This window comes from Callospermophilus lateralis, chromosome 1 (genome assembly GCF_048772815.1).
Source record: "Callospermophilus lateralis isolate mCalLat2 chromosome 1, mCalLat2.hap1, whole genome shotgun sequence".
In the NCBI taxonomy this organism is placed as follows: Eukaryota; Metazoa; Chordata; class Mammalia; order Rodentia; family Sciuridae; genus Callospermophilus; species Callospermophilus lateralis.
Window position 1 is genome coordinate 214,579,425 of NC_135305.1, and position 15,551 is coordinate 214,594,975.

The 15,551-nt window shown below is 55.2% G+C and overlaps 1 protein-coding gene across 3 annotated transcripts in view; it reads right to left on the reverse strand.

Annotated features, from left to right (window-relative positions):
* Positions 1-15,551, reverse strand: part of Nfix (nuclear factor I X) — a 98,568-nt gene that overhangs the window by 5,319 nt on the left and 77,698 nt on the right. For 2 of the 3 annotated variants that reach the window (XM_077109418.1, XM_077109419.1), the window contains exons 7-9: positions 12,994-13,116; positions 10,370-10,545; positions 3,104-3,195 (exon numbers count right to left, since the gene is read on the reverse strand). In XM_077109418.1, coding sequence (XP_076965533.1) covers positions 3,124-3,195; positions 10,370-10,545; positions 12,994-13,116 — 371 coding nt within the window. In that variant the 3' untranslated portion in view covers positions 3,104-3,123. The remainder of the gene's footprint in view (positions 1-3,103; positions 3,196-10,369; positions 10,546-12,993; positions 13,117-15,551) is intronic. The other variant, XM_077109420.1, reaches the window with a different exon arrangement.

The following is a 15,551-nucleotide window of genomic DNA, read 5'->3' on the forward strand; positions in this document are numbered from 1 at the left end:
AATTTTCCAGTATTTACTTTATTATTCCAATATTGGTTAGCTTATGGTCTACAGACCAGATCCACGACTCAAGTTCTGGTTGGGACCACATGCTGTTATTCACTGTGAGATGGGACACTGAGTGTGAGAATTAGAAAGGGATTCAGAGAAGCCAGGTGCACTGGCACATGCCTGTCGTCCAATACTCAGGAGGCTGAGGCAGAGGATCACTTTAGTCCAGGAGTTGGAGACCAGTGGGGCAACATAGTAAGATCCCTCTTAAGAAAAACAAAAGCAGTGGGGGATAGGGTTCAGAGATCTCTGGAACTTTTTGTGACAACAGAAATTCTATCTGTGGTGTCCAATGCAGTAGCACAAATGGTTTCTCAGCACATGCAATATGGATTCTGACTATATATTCTTTAGTTAATTCATTTAAATGTTCACAGCCACATGTGGCCAGTGGCCATCACAGTGGATGGGTATCTGTGGTATCTCTAAATGTGGGATCTGGGATTGCCACAGTGACGAGGCACTGCTGGCTGGCAGGGATGAACCGCCTGCCACATACAGGAAGATATGCACATAGGAGACCTGTCCTCCCTCTGTGCATTCCCCGAGTACCTGCCCCAAGTCTGACCTGTCAAATGAGTAAAAACCAAGCAGAGGCTCAGGGGGTCTGATGAAGATGAGGCAGAAACCCAGGTCTGAAGCACCCCAGAGTGAGCAGAAGAGAGCCAGGGCAGCAGCTAGCTCCTGGGCTTCCCATCCCGCACCCTTCACCCTGGCAGTCTATGGGACCCCTCTTCATAAGGAATGACTATGCAGGACTCTTGTACGACTGTTCCCAAGTTGGGGGCAGCCAGCTCCGGAGCCATCTCTCCTTCAACATGGACAGGGAGGGCTCTAGCTGCCCTGTCTGTTAGCAGATCATTCCAAGGCCCCAAGCTGGCCCCTTTGGGGTTTCATGAGCGTCACAGCAGGGGGCTCAACAACCAAATCTCAGGTTGGGGGCCCTCCTCAGAGGAGGAAGACTCGGATTCCAGTCCTGGAGCTGGGGACAAAGGCAGTTCCAAGGGAGCTCCCTGGCACCTCCCCACAGGTCCCGAGAACAGAAGATCTGCTGCCAAGCACGGAGTGGCTTTTCTGCTCACCCTCCCTGCTTCCTGAGCCAAGTCCAAAACTGATTAAAACTAAGTAAAAAGCGCTGCCCAGGGAATGACAAAATTACTAAAATTCTCTTTTCTTCCCTCATTCTATTGTTCTCTCTCCATCTGGTGCTCCAGGGATCAGCAAAAGTCACTCGTTACTGTGGAAACCACTTCTGACTGTACCCCCTGTGCCCACTGCAGCCGCCCGCCTGCCCCAGGCCGGGGGACTCCTGCTCAGCAGCATGTCCTGCTCTGGCTTCCCCGCTGCCCCCTCGACACACCTGCCTGCTCAGGTGCCCTAGACCCCGGTAGAGAATTCCTTCCCCGAATGCCCAGAGCCCAAGATGGGAACATGGGAGAAGAGAAGTTATTTATCAGACTTGCCTCAAACTCTGCCTTGGCCCCAAAACGTCCAAGCAAAGACGGCAGAGAAAGTGAAGAAGGAGGCGAGAGGGGTTGACTGAACTGGGAGGGCTCTGGCAGTGGTCAAGCACGCGCACTGCAGAGCTGCAGGCAGCCAGGGGTACGGCAAGAGGGAGGGAGTAAGTGAGCCCTGCCCTTGGTGCCAGCCCAGAGCCCAGAGGGGAGGCCCGCCTGCTGTCCCTTCCTCTGGCACCCCCTCCCGCCCTCTGCCAGCAGGGCTTTCTCGGCCTCCCTGGCACAGAGCAGAGGGGGCTGGCTCCAGCCCCTGCTCGGAGCCATTGTTTTTCTTCTCAACACCCCCAAGTTCAAGTTCATCTGGGTGTTACATCATGTCTGGTTGCTCCTGGAAACCAGACGGGTCAGACGTGACTCTGGGGAAAGGGGGTGGGAAGCTGGAGGGGGTTGAAGTTCCCTTCCCCTCCCCTCCTTGCCACTAGGGAGCTCTGAAGTTTGAAGTTTGACAAAGTTTTTTGGCTTTTTTTTTTTTTTTTTTTGGAAGGAAAGGAAAAGAAAGAAAGAAAGAAAGCCCTCAAGCCACACACACAAAACTTCCATCCACTAACTTTCTCTGGATGGGGGCCTCAGAGCAGAGGCAGAACAGGAACCAACAGAGGTAGCTCTGGGGCTCTGGGCAAAGGTGGGTTTCCTGGGGCCAAGAAAGTCCACAAGGAGGTGTTCTTGTAAAATGTGCAAAAGAAAGACATTTGCACACTCTTTTCTGAAACCCTGCCCTGTGAAAGCTGTGGGCCCTCAACAGCTGGTGTGCCCTGCTCCTGAGGTGGGTCCTTCCTAGCTCCCAGAGCCCTGGGTTCTGCTGACTATTCTTAACCTCTTTGGGGACAGGTACACAGGGGACACCCACATGTATGTGCAAGGCCAAGTCCAGGGGCTTCCAGCTAGAGGGCTGAGGATGGGCTTATCCCTTTAAGAGAAGTAGGGATGGTGTCAGCAGAAGAGGGGAGTGGGGACTGGGGGCTCCAGCAGTCTGGCTACCCCTAACAGGACCCATTGGGACTTGGGGGAGGGGCTTCCAGGGCAGCAGTCAGTCCTGCCCTGCCCTTGGTGCCAGAGTCTCTGGGCACTCAGCCCACCAGGCCCACTCTGTCCCTCCTCCACCATTGCCCAGCCCACCCAAAGCCAGGGAAAAGGGGAGGGCAGGGTGGGGGGTGCATGGGGCAGGACTTCCAGCCAGTGTTGGGTGGGAGGGGCAGTGGGAGGGCAGTGAAGCAGATGCTGTCCCTGTTCCTGACAGGGTGCCCCGGGCTTCCATCTTTGCTTCCACCAGGCCTGGCCCAAAGCGCCTGGAGCCTTGGGTCCTTGGCCGCCTTCCCTAGGGCCAGGGCTGTCAGAGCTAATTATCCAATTAGCTGATTAGCCAGGGAGCCTGGGGGCTGCCTGGGGAGGCAGGCTCAGCTGGGCATGCAAAAGTCTAGGTCCTGAAGCTCCGCCTGCTCCCTGATTAGCTGTAAAGACCCCAGCCTCTTCCCTCACATCAAGGTGTCCCCCAACCCTGTCTGTCCATCTGCGCCTGCTTACAGGTGGTCTCCTACCTGAGACTGCTGTGGGATGTTCAGAAAGTTGCCGTCCCGGGGTCCGATGCTGACAAACCGGTTGGCAGAGGAGGCGCCTGTCGCTGCGAATGCTGTGGGAGCAGGGAGAGAGGGAGAGACCCCGTCAGGCCTTGGGCCACCTGGGTACTGCCCTTCGGGACTGCTGAGAGGGAGAGACTGGGTTAGACTGTGCTGTGCTGCCAAATTTAGGCTGGGCCAAGGGCTCCTGTGCTAAAGACCAGGCTCCAAGCCTGCCCCTCCTCCACAAGAGGGGCCCCTCTTCGTCTCCCGACCAGAAGCACACACCCCACCCTCCCCCAGCCCTGGCAGCCTCAATCAGGCAGCCTCTTTCAGGACCCAGGGTAAGGAAGGAGCCCTGGAGGCTGTAGCTGAGGTCTCTTGGACCCAGTTCTGTCCCCTACTGAGATACTGGACAGGGTTGGGGACAACCTGGTCCTTAATGTGCCCTCAGTGGGTATCCTGGCTTTCCTACTTGAAGAGAGGGTCCAAAGAAGGGTGGCAGCTTTGGTGGCCTGCCTCCACCCTGCGTGGGGAAAGTGTTCCCAGGCCATTTTTCAGGCCATGTCAAGTGCACCCTGGGCAGTCCTAAGGAGTAGGTAGGTGATGTGGGGAACTCCAAGGGGACCCAACAAAGGACTGAGCCAGGAAGGATGGGGTCAGAGAAGGACGTAGGAGCTGACCTCTCAGCTTTGGCCTGAGGCAGCAAAGCCTGTGCCTTTCTTCTCTGATCAATGCACCTGGCCCAAAGGGTTCACGGTCCCAAAGCCTGAAATGGGCCAAGGCTACAGAGGAAGAGGAGGCCGGAGTGCCTGGCAGAGCCCCAAAGCTCAGTCACCTAGGGACAGCTGTCCTGCAGCCCAAGGTGGCAAATGAACGGAACACCCCTGAGTTCTTCTTGGGTTATCTGGCTAGAGCCCCACAGGAGGGAACAGGCCTTGCACTCCCAGGAGGGAAGATGTCCCCAGAGGGGGAAAAAAGAGTGTCACCGGTTGCCCATCCCCTGCCCTACACCAGTTATACTCAGGGACCCCATGCTCACCAGGTTCTGTCCACCTCTCTTCAGAAGTGCCCCCCAACCTGCGGCCTGAACTCCCTTCTCCAACCCTGCCCACTTCAGATGACCATGGTCATGACTTCGTGTCTTATGGTAGATGCAGATGAGAATATGGCATGAGAAGGGTGGGGGGAAGAACTCAAACCAAGAGAAAGGAGGAGAAACAGGGCCAACAGACAGCAGTGAGATGGGCCACCCGCCCACCACTGCAGCACCCTGGCCTATGGCCTGTGAGCCACAGGGCCCTGCCCACCCTCGGCCACCCTGCCCACAGACAGCGCACAGCCCACCCTCCATCTTTCCTGTCCTTCACGTCGGGTCTACCTGGGGCCTCTCGACTCAGATTTTTTCTTTTCTTCCTTTTGATAAAATTTGTCACCAGTTTTAAAGAAAAGAGGAAAAAAAAGGGGGGGGGAGGAGAAAGAGAGAGAGATGAAGTAGCAGAGGCCCAGAGCCCTCCCTTGTCCTTGGAACATCAACCTAGGAAAGGAATTAAGGGATTGAGGGGAAGGAAGGGGAAAGGATGGGAGGAGGAGGAAAAAAAAAAAAAGAGGAACAACGAGAAACCAAATGTGAGACTGAGGGTGGGGGGTCAGGGGCTGGCCTCCTGCATCTTTAGAGGCCCAAGAGCCAGGAAGGGAGGTAAGGGAGGTAAGGCAAAAAGGGGATGGTGGTGGCGTCGCCTTGTGGTCACATTTAATTTTCTTGGTGTGTGTGTAGGAACAACGAAACAACAAAAAATTGAAAAACAAAAACAAAAAAAAACAAAAAACAAAAAAACAGCAATCAGGCATGAAGATGGCATGGCTGTGCCTCCCCGCCCCCTCCCACCCACGCCAGCACCCCTGGCATGGCACCCCACTGTGCTGTCCCTCCCGCCCCCCCCAGGGGGGCCTGGGCCAGGGGCCCCAGCTGGGAGCAACAGGCAGGGGGCTCATGGGGTGCTGGCTGGCGCAACAGAGGCCCGGGAGGCTGTGGCTGGGGGGCTTGGCTCTGCTCTTGTCCGGGCAGGTGGCTCCATGGCGCTCTGGGCTGGGGGCTTTGCATGGGTGTGGGGCTGTTCTCTTTTGCAGTGCAGACTGTTTGGATGGGCTGGGGACGCTGGGCGTTGTGGTTTCAGTTTCATCGTCCACTTACAAGGTGATGGAGGAGTCAAGGCGGCGCCGTCTGGGGCAGTGCTGGTGGATTTGGAATCAGGCATAGGAAGGGGCACAGGTCTGGCCACTGGAGGCGGCGGCGGTAGCAAAAATGACCCCGGGACTTTGCCCTGGCCGCTACCGTTGGGCTGCGAACAACATAAATAGAGTGACGCATGAAGGCACATCACACACAGACACACGCTCCCCTGCGCGGCCGCACCAGCTCGCTCCGGAGAGCCGGCGCTCCCGGTGGAAGATGCAGGATTGGGAAGGTCCTCTCATCCAGGGCACAGGATGGGTAAGGGTGTAAGGCCTCTATTTGGTCTCTCGGGTGTTTCTCTCTCTCTCTCTCTCTCTTTTTTTTTTTTCAGTCCTCTTTTGAAGTTGTGGGAGAAAGGAAGGGGGTCGTCCGACAGGTGATTTGTTATTTCTTAAGGAAAATGTTTTAGGTACAAAAAAAGTGCCACCTAGCAATGCGTGCAACTGTACTCAGCGTTCTCACACTCCTGAAGACCTTCTCCCACGGCAGGAAAGACGAGCCAGCTCACCCCCACCATCCCCCAAAGGCACATGCGGGCCTCCCTCCAGGGCCCAGCCGGGCGGGCTGACCAGCCAAGGACTGCAGGCCCGTCCAGCATCCATTCTTGGCACAGCCTCAGGAGGACGCCGGCAGGGAGGAGCTCACTCTGGGCCCCAGCAGCCAGTGTCCTCAGCGCCTGTGGACAGTGGGGTGCTGGCCTTTTCTCTAAAGAACAGCCAGGGAGGAAAACGCGCTGCTGCCAGCTCCAGTTTCCGTGAGGTTCTTCAAGAGTGCTTCCCTGGACGACGCCCTCAGGAGCCAGGGAGGTCAGGCCACCAGGATCCACTCCTTGTCCTTTATGCCCTCTTTGGCCTCAAACTTGAGTTTCCTCCTCCAGGCCCTGTGCCTGGCCTTTCGTGGGTCAGCCTTCTGGCTTCAGAGAAGGGAGTTGCCAAAGGCTCCCTTGCCTCTTTCCTGGCGCCTCCTGCTACTCTGGGCAGCACCCTCAATGCCCACCTACAGCCCAGACATGGGGAGGCCCAGCCCCAGCTCTTTGACCTACCCTATGGGGCAAAGCTCTGCCCTTCTGATCACCCGGCTATGAGACCCATGGGGGGTCCCTGTGCTCCTCCTCCTATCAGTGGACAAACTCTGTGAAGTCCACCCACCCAGTGCTTGCAGTCAGCCCGTCATTCTGTCCTCTTCATTTCACCAAGACAGTGATAGTGACACTCCAGGGGTGCCCCTCTGCAACAGTGTGTCCGTCAGCTCTGTGCCCTTGGTGCTCAGGCCTAGACCAGGCACTTTACTTCAAGTCCTGCTTAGAGAACACTTCCTCTCGGCCGGACCAGCTAGATTCCTGAATCACATTCCTTGCTCTCTGTCCTGTTCTTCCAGGACACCCTGGACCTCCGAGTGGTGCCTGGAGATGGCAGAAATGGGCAGTACTGAGTCCCATTGACAAAGAGAGATTGCCCTGCTGTCCTGCTGCAGTTTAAAATCACAGAACTCACAGCTGACCTGTGCAGGCCTCACTCCGCTCAACTTTAGCTTTTAGCCCTTTGTCCTCTATCTCTAATGACCAGCACTTAAGTCTGACATATTATTCTTCTAAATTGTTCCCTCAACTATTCTTGCTTCTCTGAGGGTGACAATTCTCAGAGGACTTGGACAAAGCATGCAGTGGCTTCTGGTCCCTGTCTGTGTCAGGCTGGAGACCCTTTGTGCTAGGTGTCTTTTTGGAAAGGGCAGGGATTTCCAGTTCTGCAGGGGTGACACCCAGATCCAAATAGCATTGCCTCTCCTCATTTCCATGGCCAACCTGGTTCCTATCTCATTCTTCCATCAAGACAAAAAATAGAATAGTCCTGAATCCTCACTCCTTCTCTCTGGGCATCCTGAACTCATGTTCCCAGGAGCTGAGACACAAGCTTTCCAGGCAGCACTTGTTGCCCTAGGGTGGCCTCTGCCTCCTTCCTGCCTTCAGAGCCTGTCTCCCCTAGGAGTATCTAAGCTGCTAATCTCACTGGCTCCAGTGGAGCATGCCTGTAATCCCAGAGACTCTGGAGGCTGAGGCAGGAGGACCATAAATTCAAGGGAAGACTCAGCAAATCAGAGAGGCCCTAAACAACTTAGCGAGATCCTGTCTCAAAATAAAAAAATAAAAAGGCTGGGGATGTAGCTCAGTGGTAAAGCATCTGGGTTCAATCCCCAGTACCAAAAAATAAAAAAGTAAATTAAACCACTAATTCTATCCGATAGGGCTAGTCCTGGCTCGGTCTGATAAGGCATTACAGTTTGTGATGTACAACATTCTGTTTCTAGAAGTAACTTTCAACCAGGCTGGGAGGTTAGCTGCGGCTGGAGTGTAAATCAAGGTTTTAAATATCTCAACTTCCTGTGACTCTGCGGTACCTTTCAACCTCACCTGAGAGCCGGTATGGCTCCTCACTTTGGTCTTACAGTTAAAGATGCGGGCCTGGCCATCCCAACGTGGGCAAACAAGGCTGAGCCACAGCCAGTCTTCCTGCCTCTCAGAATCATGCCTTCCCAGTGGGTCTGTGACTTTCCCATTCACTTGGTCACCTCTTCTCCCTCTCCAAAACACAACTCCTCAAGCATCTTCTTTCTGTCCTTCTCCTAGTGGTGTTTCCACTTGCCCTTGGCTACTATTGATTTGGTTCTTTGAAACCAGTGTGTGGCCAAGGTGTGGTACCACATGCTTGTGATTCTAGCTACTTGGAAGCTGAGGGCAGGAGGATTGCAAGTTTGAGTCCAGGCTGGGCAACTAGCAAGAACCTGTCTCAAAAAAATAAATAAAAAAGGCTGCAGATATAGCTCAGTAATAGAACATCCTTGGGTTCAGTCCTCAGTCCCCTCAAAAAAAATTTTTTATTAATGAAATCAGTGCATGCCTTACCCTGGGGTCCAAGGACAAGCTATCAGGGTGCCTGGGAACCCTCCTGCAATTGTTTATAAAGTTTCTCCATGTATTTTCCTGCAAAGTTAGTCAATAACTTCAGATTCTTGAGGAGGTTAGAACGTTTCTTCTCTAGGCTCTAGATCACTGATTTCAAAGTGGATCTCCTGGCCAGCAACACCAGCATTACCTGGGAACTTGGGGGAAAATGCAGCTTCTTAGGCCCTCCCCCAACCCCACTGAAACAGAAGCTCTGGGGCTGAGGGCCTGTGAACTCCTCTTGTGCACAGTAAGTCTGAGAACTACAGCAAGTTCAGCTGGCCTTTGGCTCTCTGCAGCTACATCAGATTCCTCCATAGCATGCTGGTGACTCTTGGCTCTCATCTCCTCTCTGAACCTGGGGATGGCCCTCTGGAGCAGGTTCCCCGCAGATCCCCCTCCTCTCTCTTCAGATGACAGACTACAAGAGGAAACCCAGAGAGGCTGCTCCCCAGCCTGGCTATACTCTGCTTCATCAGGGTGCCTGTTTGCAAACCTGCCTGCAGTGTTTTCTCTGAAGCAAAAGAAGAAAACTTTCTTAAGCAAAGTGAGATCTCAATCTTGAAAAGTCGAGTGAGAAGCTCAAGACCCAGCCCTCAGTCTCTAGGTCCACTCCATTTTTACTCCAAGCCCTGGCTGCCTAGGTGAAAAGGCAAGCAAGGCAGCATTCCTGGCCTCTCAGTTCTACGTTCCTGACATCAGGCCTTTTGGGAACCAGGGCACAGGCTAGTGGCTCCCCATCGACACTGCCACATCTCTGAAGGAAGTACAGCAGTTGCCAAAGGTCAGGTCTACTCTTCTACGCCCCTGAAAGCAGAACAACGCTTGTCCCAAGAGGAGGGCAAGGCTACCAGTGTCTTGAGGAGCTGCAGTCAGCCAGGGAAGCCCTCACAGGGCAAAGGGGGAAAGGAGATAAGGAGGAAAGAGAAAGGAAAGCAAGAGGGAGGGAAGAGATGGACGGAGAGCCTGGGGGCCGCGGCTCCAGGAGGCCCATCTCTAATCACATACCAGCGCACAGCAAATGCCCACTCTACGCAGAGTGCACCAAGACAGCACCAGCCGAATGGAGGACGCTGGCCACTCTCACTGGGCTGCCTCTGGCCACAGCCCTGGAGCTTCCCCAACACCAATGTGACACACACCTCTCACAGCAGGAATCCAGGCTGCCACAGCCAGCTGAGAGGGCTGGGGCTGTTCACAGCACAGCCTGCTGCCTGGGCTACAGAACCTTTCCAGAGGTCTAGAGACAACGTGTCCCAACCCAGAGTGACCCCCGAGGACCTGAGCGTCCCACCTGGGGTCACCTCTGGCCCACCACCTAGGATAATCCCTTTGCTGCATAACCGGGCCCTGAGGCTCTTGGGGATCTCCTCTGTCCCCAGGGCTGAGAAGAGCTTCACCGTAAAACCAGAATGGTCCTGGGAACCCCTTAAGAGTCCTGCTGACAGGAGAATCCATGGCAGCTCTGTGGACTGGGGCCTCCCTTCACATAGAGCTGCTCATCTGGGCATGGCCTTGCTGCCCACACAGCTCACTGAAATCCGAGACATTTTGGATTGACACAATTGGGGAGCAGAAAGGAACTCCTGGCATCTGGCAGGTAGAGGCAAGGGATGCTACTCAGTATCCTACAATGCCCAGGGCAGCCTCACACCACAGAGAATAAACAGCTGCAAATGTCAACAGCCATGCCAAACTCTTGCCTGGAACCTTGTCAAATCCTTGCATCTCTGAGGTGTAAGAGGGGCACAGGGAGGTGGGGGGCTCAAGCCCTGGATGGAGAGATCACAGGTTCACTTCTGCTGAGGAAATAAGGCCACAGGGAGGGCAAGGAGCCCAGGCAGGATGGGCCCAGACGTTGATGCCCTCCACCTTTCCAGACCTTGATGGATAGGCCCTGACATAACGCTTGGACACTCAACCCCAGACCCAGAAAAATCAAGGTGTGTGTAAGACTGCCTCCCTGTTGCTCCAGCCCCAAATGGGCCCTCTCCTTGTAAGCCCTGAGACAGACAGACAGACAGAGGTGCAGAGATGAGGCTGCCGCAGGGCTCCTGGGGCCCTCTGGACTCACCTGTCCTGTGGCCTGGCCTGAACCATCCGAGCACACAAACTGCACAAACTCCTTCAGCGAGTCCTGCCCATGGTGGTGGTGGTAGCGGATGGTCGGGTGTGTGAAGTATGGGCTCGACTGCTGGATGATGGACGTGGAGGGGAAGTGCAGGGCTGACGCTGTGGCCCGGGGGCTCCCTGTGTGCACATGGGCAAGGAGAAGAAAAAGGCATCAGGGCTGAGGAGGCAGCATTGGGGGCATGGCAGAGGGGAGCTGGTGATCCCAGGGCTGAGGATGTTGAGGAAGAGGGAGAATGGGGAGGGAGGAGGGCAAGGCAGGACAGCTACTTGTCAGGCACCAAAAGAGCTGTCATCCAGGTCAGTGACATTTAATGTGTCCTAAAACTAAAGATAAGCAAGTGTGAGGCCCTGGATTTGATCCCCAGCACCACAAAAATAAAACCAGAAAAACCCCCAAAATACCCAGATAATAATCAAATTAGTAGGCTCGGGCCTGAGGGCCAGCCACTTGTTTTTATAGGCAAAAGGTGGGCTGGGGTCTTGGCTCAGTACACTTCAAACCCCGGGTTCAATTTCTAGTACTGAAGAGAAAAAAAAAAGAAATTAAAACTTTTAAAAAATTAGAAATGTGATTGGAACTAGGCTGGGTATTACAAGGAGGAGACAGGTGAAGCAGGGTCCTGCTCAGACAGAGATCCTGTCTCTGTTTAAAATCGTTTAGCTTGTTATTTGCTTATCGTATGCTTTTTTTTTTTTTTTTTCCTTTTTCCCTTCAGTGCTGAGGATTGAACCCAGGGATTGAACACATGCTAGGCGAGCACTCTAACACTGAGCTACAACCCCAGCCCTTTTTATTTTAGTTTGAGACAGGATTACACTAAATTGCTGAGGCTGGCCTCAAATTTGCGATCCTCCCATCTCCACTCACCATGCAGCTGGGATCACAGGTTAGGTGCCACCCTAGCCAGCTTATCATATGTCTTCTTGTAATAGTTTTTTGGGTTTTTTATTTTTTAAATAATGCATTAAAATATTACCTATCTTGATGACTGTGTTTTTGGCACCCTCTGACATTCTATGCTGAAGATAAACAACTGGCTTTCCTGGGGTACAGGCCCTGTGGGAAGCCTGGGTGAGGGACTATGTGGGCAGATAGCTACTGGGCTCTAGATAAAGACCTGCCCCATGCTGGTGCCAGAAAGGCACTGGACATACACACTCACACCTCCTGAGTGCAACGTGGGATGCTCCCATTCCCAGCACAGGCTGCCTTCACGTGCTCAGCCCCATGGCCCTCGAACGCGTGCCTTTACACACGCAGTCCCCCCGGCACAGGCCTCCTCTCCTGATGGGCCCTCCCTCTCCGGTCTGTTTCCAATCAGCTGCTCTAGCTGGTTTCATTAGGAGGCTAAGGAAACTTGGCTTCTATCTGGAGTTCATAAAAACTGACTCAGAGCAGAGTGGGGCCTGATGCCCTCCTGCTGCCTGGGATCCCTGCCCCCACCTTGCGGCCACCACACCCTGCCCCAGCACCCGCTGCCTCTGGGCTCCCAGCCAAGAGGCCCTGAGGAGAAAGCCAGAAGGTAAACCTCCCTGTTCTGTGTCCTGAGCAAAGAAGTCCGCTAGAGAGACAGTGGACAGATGTAGGCCTGTGCCCAGGCCTCATGCTACCAGGTGGGTACCAGGGAGGGAAGAAAAAAGCAAGGGAGTAAAGGAGCTCCCCAAGTGACACCCCCCAACCTCCTGCCTGCTCCCACTCCTCACACTAGAGACATGGAAGGGAGAGATGCGCCCTCAAGGCAGCAGGTTGAACCCTTTCCCAGGGGCCACCTGTCCCCCGGGCCCAGCTCTTCACATCTGGAAAAGAGCAGAGAAAACCAGAGAAGGCAGCTGCTTGCCCCAGGATACAAGGCAGGAGACCAGGGGGCTCTAAACAGTGTTGTTTTTTCCCAGTCCTGGTGATGGAACCCAGGGCCTCACACAGTCTAGGCAAGTGCTCTGCTGCTGAGCTCCACGCCCAGACCTTTTTGTTTTGTTTTGAGACAGGCTCTTGCTAACTTGCCCAGGCTACCCTCAAAATCGTGATCCTCCTGCCTCAGTCTCCTGTATCACTACACCAGGCAGAGTGGTCTTTTCAATCTATGCCACCCTGGGTTCATGTTGGGAGACCAGACCCTGGGCTCAGCTAGGGGTTGGTAGAGAAGAGCCAAAGGCAGGCAGGGTGGGAGGGTGCTTTCCCACTATGTCTGATGGGATGGAGGTAAACTGGGCCTGAGGCCTGTCTGGCTGGAGAGCAGGTTGTAGGAGACTCAGGAGGTTCCTAGTGAACATGCAGTACACACATGCACCCACACACTCTTGCACATGGGAGTCAGAAGCAAGTGGGAGGGTGCTTGGGAACCAGGTGAGCAGACTCAGGGCCAGGCCTGGTGGTGGGTGGTGCTGCAAGAGGGGGTGGTGCTGCAAGAGGGCCCCCCCGTCCCACTTATCCTTGCTGCCACATCATCACCCACACAGTGAGCCTTGGGCTGTCATCCAGTCAGTCTTGGCCCCTGCACCTGGTCAGCTTCCCCTTGGCACTTGGCAACCTCCCATACTGCCCGCTCCGGGTCCCCCATTTCTCACCTGGTCTGACTCCAGCAAGCACAGGCAGCGGGTGGTGGGTGAAAGCCATGCGTGGGGAGCTGCCCTGAGAGGAGAGGGCACTGCAGAAGTCCAGCTTTCCTGACTTCTTTAGAGAAGCCGGGCCTGGGGGGAGGAAGCAGCAACACAGGCAGGTTTAGCCAGGCCGGGGTGGGAGCAGGAAAGGTGGGAAGCCAGCAGCTCGCTCCCTCTATACTCGGGATGCCCCTGCCAGCCCTTCTTCCACCATGAGGCCTCCTGCCCACAATGCCTTATCTGGGCTCCTCCATGCCCCATGTGCAGATTGGCCGTGGGTGCTTCTGGCAAGAGAGGAAAATAAAGCCCCTGCATGACATGGGCTGCATGTGCTGGGCTGGGGCTGAGCAAGGGGAGCCCATCCTGCCCACTAACAAACACATAAGGGAATAAAAAGGGGGACCACAGGGCCAGCATCAGAAATGGGGTGCAGGAGGAACCTAGGGAGCCAGTTTGAGAGCCTGGGTGATGGCTGTGATGAAGAGGGCCAAAGGGCCAAGCCCAGGAGGTACTCTGGGCCCTGGGCCACTGTGGTGGGAAGAAACCAGTGCTCCCTTTTGGGAAGGGGAAACATAGTCAGGGGCCCTGGGAGGGACACACATCCAACAGAGCAGCAGGGAGTGGGGCCAGAGGGCCTGGGTGGGTCCTAGGGGCAGAGCCAGAGGAAAAGGATGCCCCTTTTCAGGGGATTTGGAGGCTGTCGATGGGTTCTGCTCCTTATGCCAGAGTAGTATTCTGCAGGAGACAGGCACAGAGAAGACACCCTATTTGAGCTTCTTCGAAGAGCCAGAAGCTACCAGCCAAGGGCATCTCTGCCCAATAGGTGTGCCATCCCAAAGACACCAGGGCAAAGAGGGCTCCCAGTGGGTGAGGTCTCTGGGGGAGTTCATCTGGACTGAACCTTGTCCTGGGCTGAACTTCTCTTCCTGGAAGAGGTGAGGTGGAGGGGAGGCAGATCTGTAGAGCTGCCATCTTTGAGGGACAAATTGAATCAGTTGAGGGGGGGCTGTAGAACAGAGAAAGAAAAGCCACAACGGCATTGGAAAGAGGCGGGGGAAGGGCGAGCTCCCAGCCGCCAGCAGAGGTGTTATCTGGCGGCAGCTGTGTGCCACCTGATAGCTGGCATGTTGGGGGGAGGGAGCCCCCCACCAGCTGTGCACAGCTGTCCCTGCTGCCGCACAGCGCCTCCCCAGCTGTTCCCCATCCTGCAGCTGGGCTGCTTAATTGGCGATTTGTCGCAGCCCAGGGAAACACGACAAGGAGGGGGAGGGAGCTGGGGGTGCTGCAGGAGGATGTTGGGGGTGCCGTGCATGGCAGGACTGCAGGAAGAAGCAGAAATGGCAGGCGCGAGAGCAGAGAGCTAAGAAGGAAAAAGCAAGGGCCAGGAAGAAGAGGGCTCCTTGGATACTACGTCTGTGCGGAGGGTCCTGGAAGCCCTCCTCCCAGGAGCAAGTGGCAGCAGATGGGGCCTCAAGGCACCCCAGTGGCAGTCTTGCAGGAGGGATCACCTGACTGAGGTCCTGGCAGGGGCCTGGGATGCAGCCCAAGTCTCCTGGGTCCTCTCAATTCCTCCTCTCTCTGCCACCAGAGGCTCCCCCAAGGAGCAGTATGGGCCATGCTAGCCCAGGACTTGTCACAAGGAAACACTGGGAAGGGCCACCAAAGTCACGCTCATGCTGGGGCTTCTTCCCACAGAGTCCAGTCTCCACTGGAGGTCTAGAGGGTCTTGAGCCCACTCCCTCAGTCAAGGCTTGAGGCTTTGCTTCCTCCCAGGAGCCAAGAGCAGAAGCCAGAGCCTGCCTTTGTAGCCTTTCCACTGGCCACCCCCATCCCTGACCCCAATCTGTAGCAGACAAGGTGCCATTAGGTCAGACCCTGAATGAATAAAGCCCAGTCCTCCGTCTCCAGCCCTGTCCAGAGCAAATATGCCCTGCGTACACCCCATATGAGCAGATATGCACTCCCAGGCCCCAAGACCCTCATCCCTAAGGACCTACACAGGCCATAGGTCCGACATGTCAGGCAGGGTCCCCTGCAGTGAGCCTCCTCTCTCTCCCCCTTTCTCCCTCCCTCTCTCTCTCTCTCTCTCTCTCTCTCTCTCACACACACGCACACACACACACACACACACACACACGCACGAACACGCACGAGCATGGGCACACACACTCCCTCCTGAGCTCTCTAGTCTGTCCACACCCTCAGCCAACACTGGAGGTGAAGGTGGGTGGGCTCCACATGCGTAGGCCACTCAGAGGGAAGCAAAAGTCTGAGCTGCTTCTTACAGGCTTCTCAGAAGTTCACCCTTCACTAGAGCTTCCCCACCTGGTCTAAAAACAGCTCTGCCTGCTCTTCACTGGGCTCTGAATCTCTCTGTAAGTTGGCCCTAGCCTCCTTGAGGCCAGGACGAGTCTGTCCCCTAGCAGGTATTCAGCGATGTCTGAAGACATTTTTGTTCCTCAAAACAGGGAGTGAGTGTTTACTACTGGCATCTGGCAGGTAGAGGCCAAGGATGCCACCCAGCG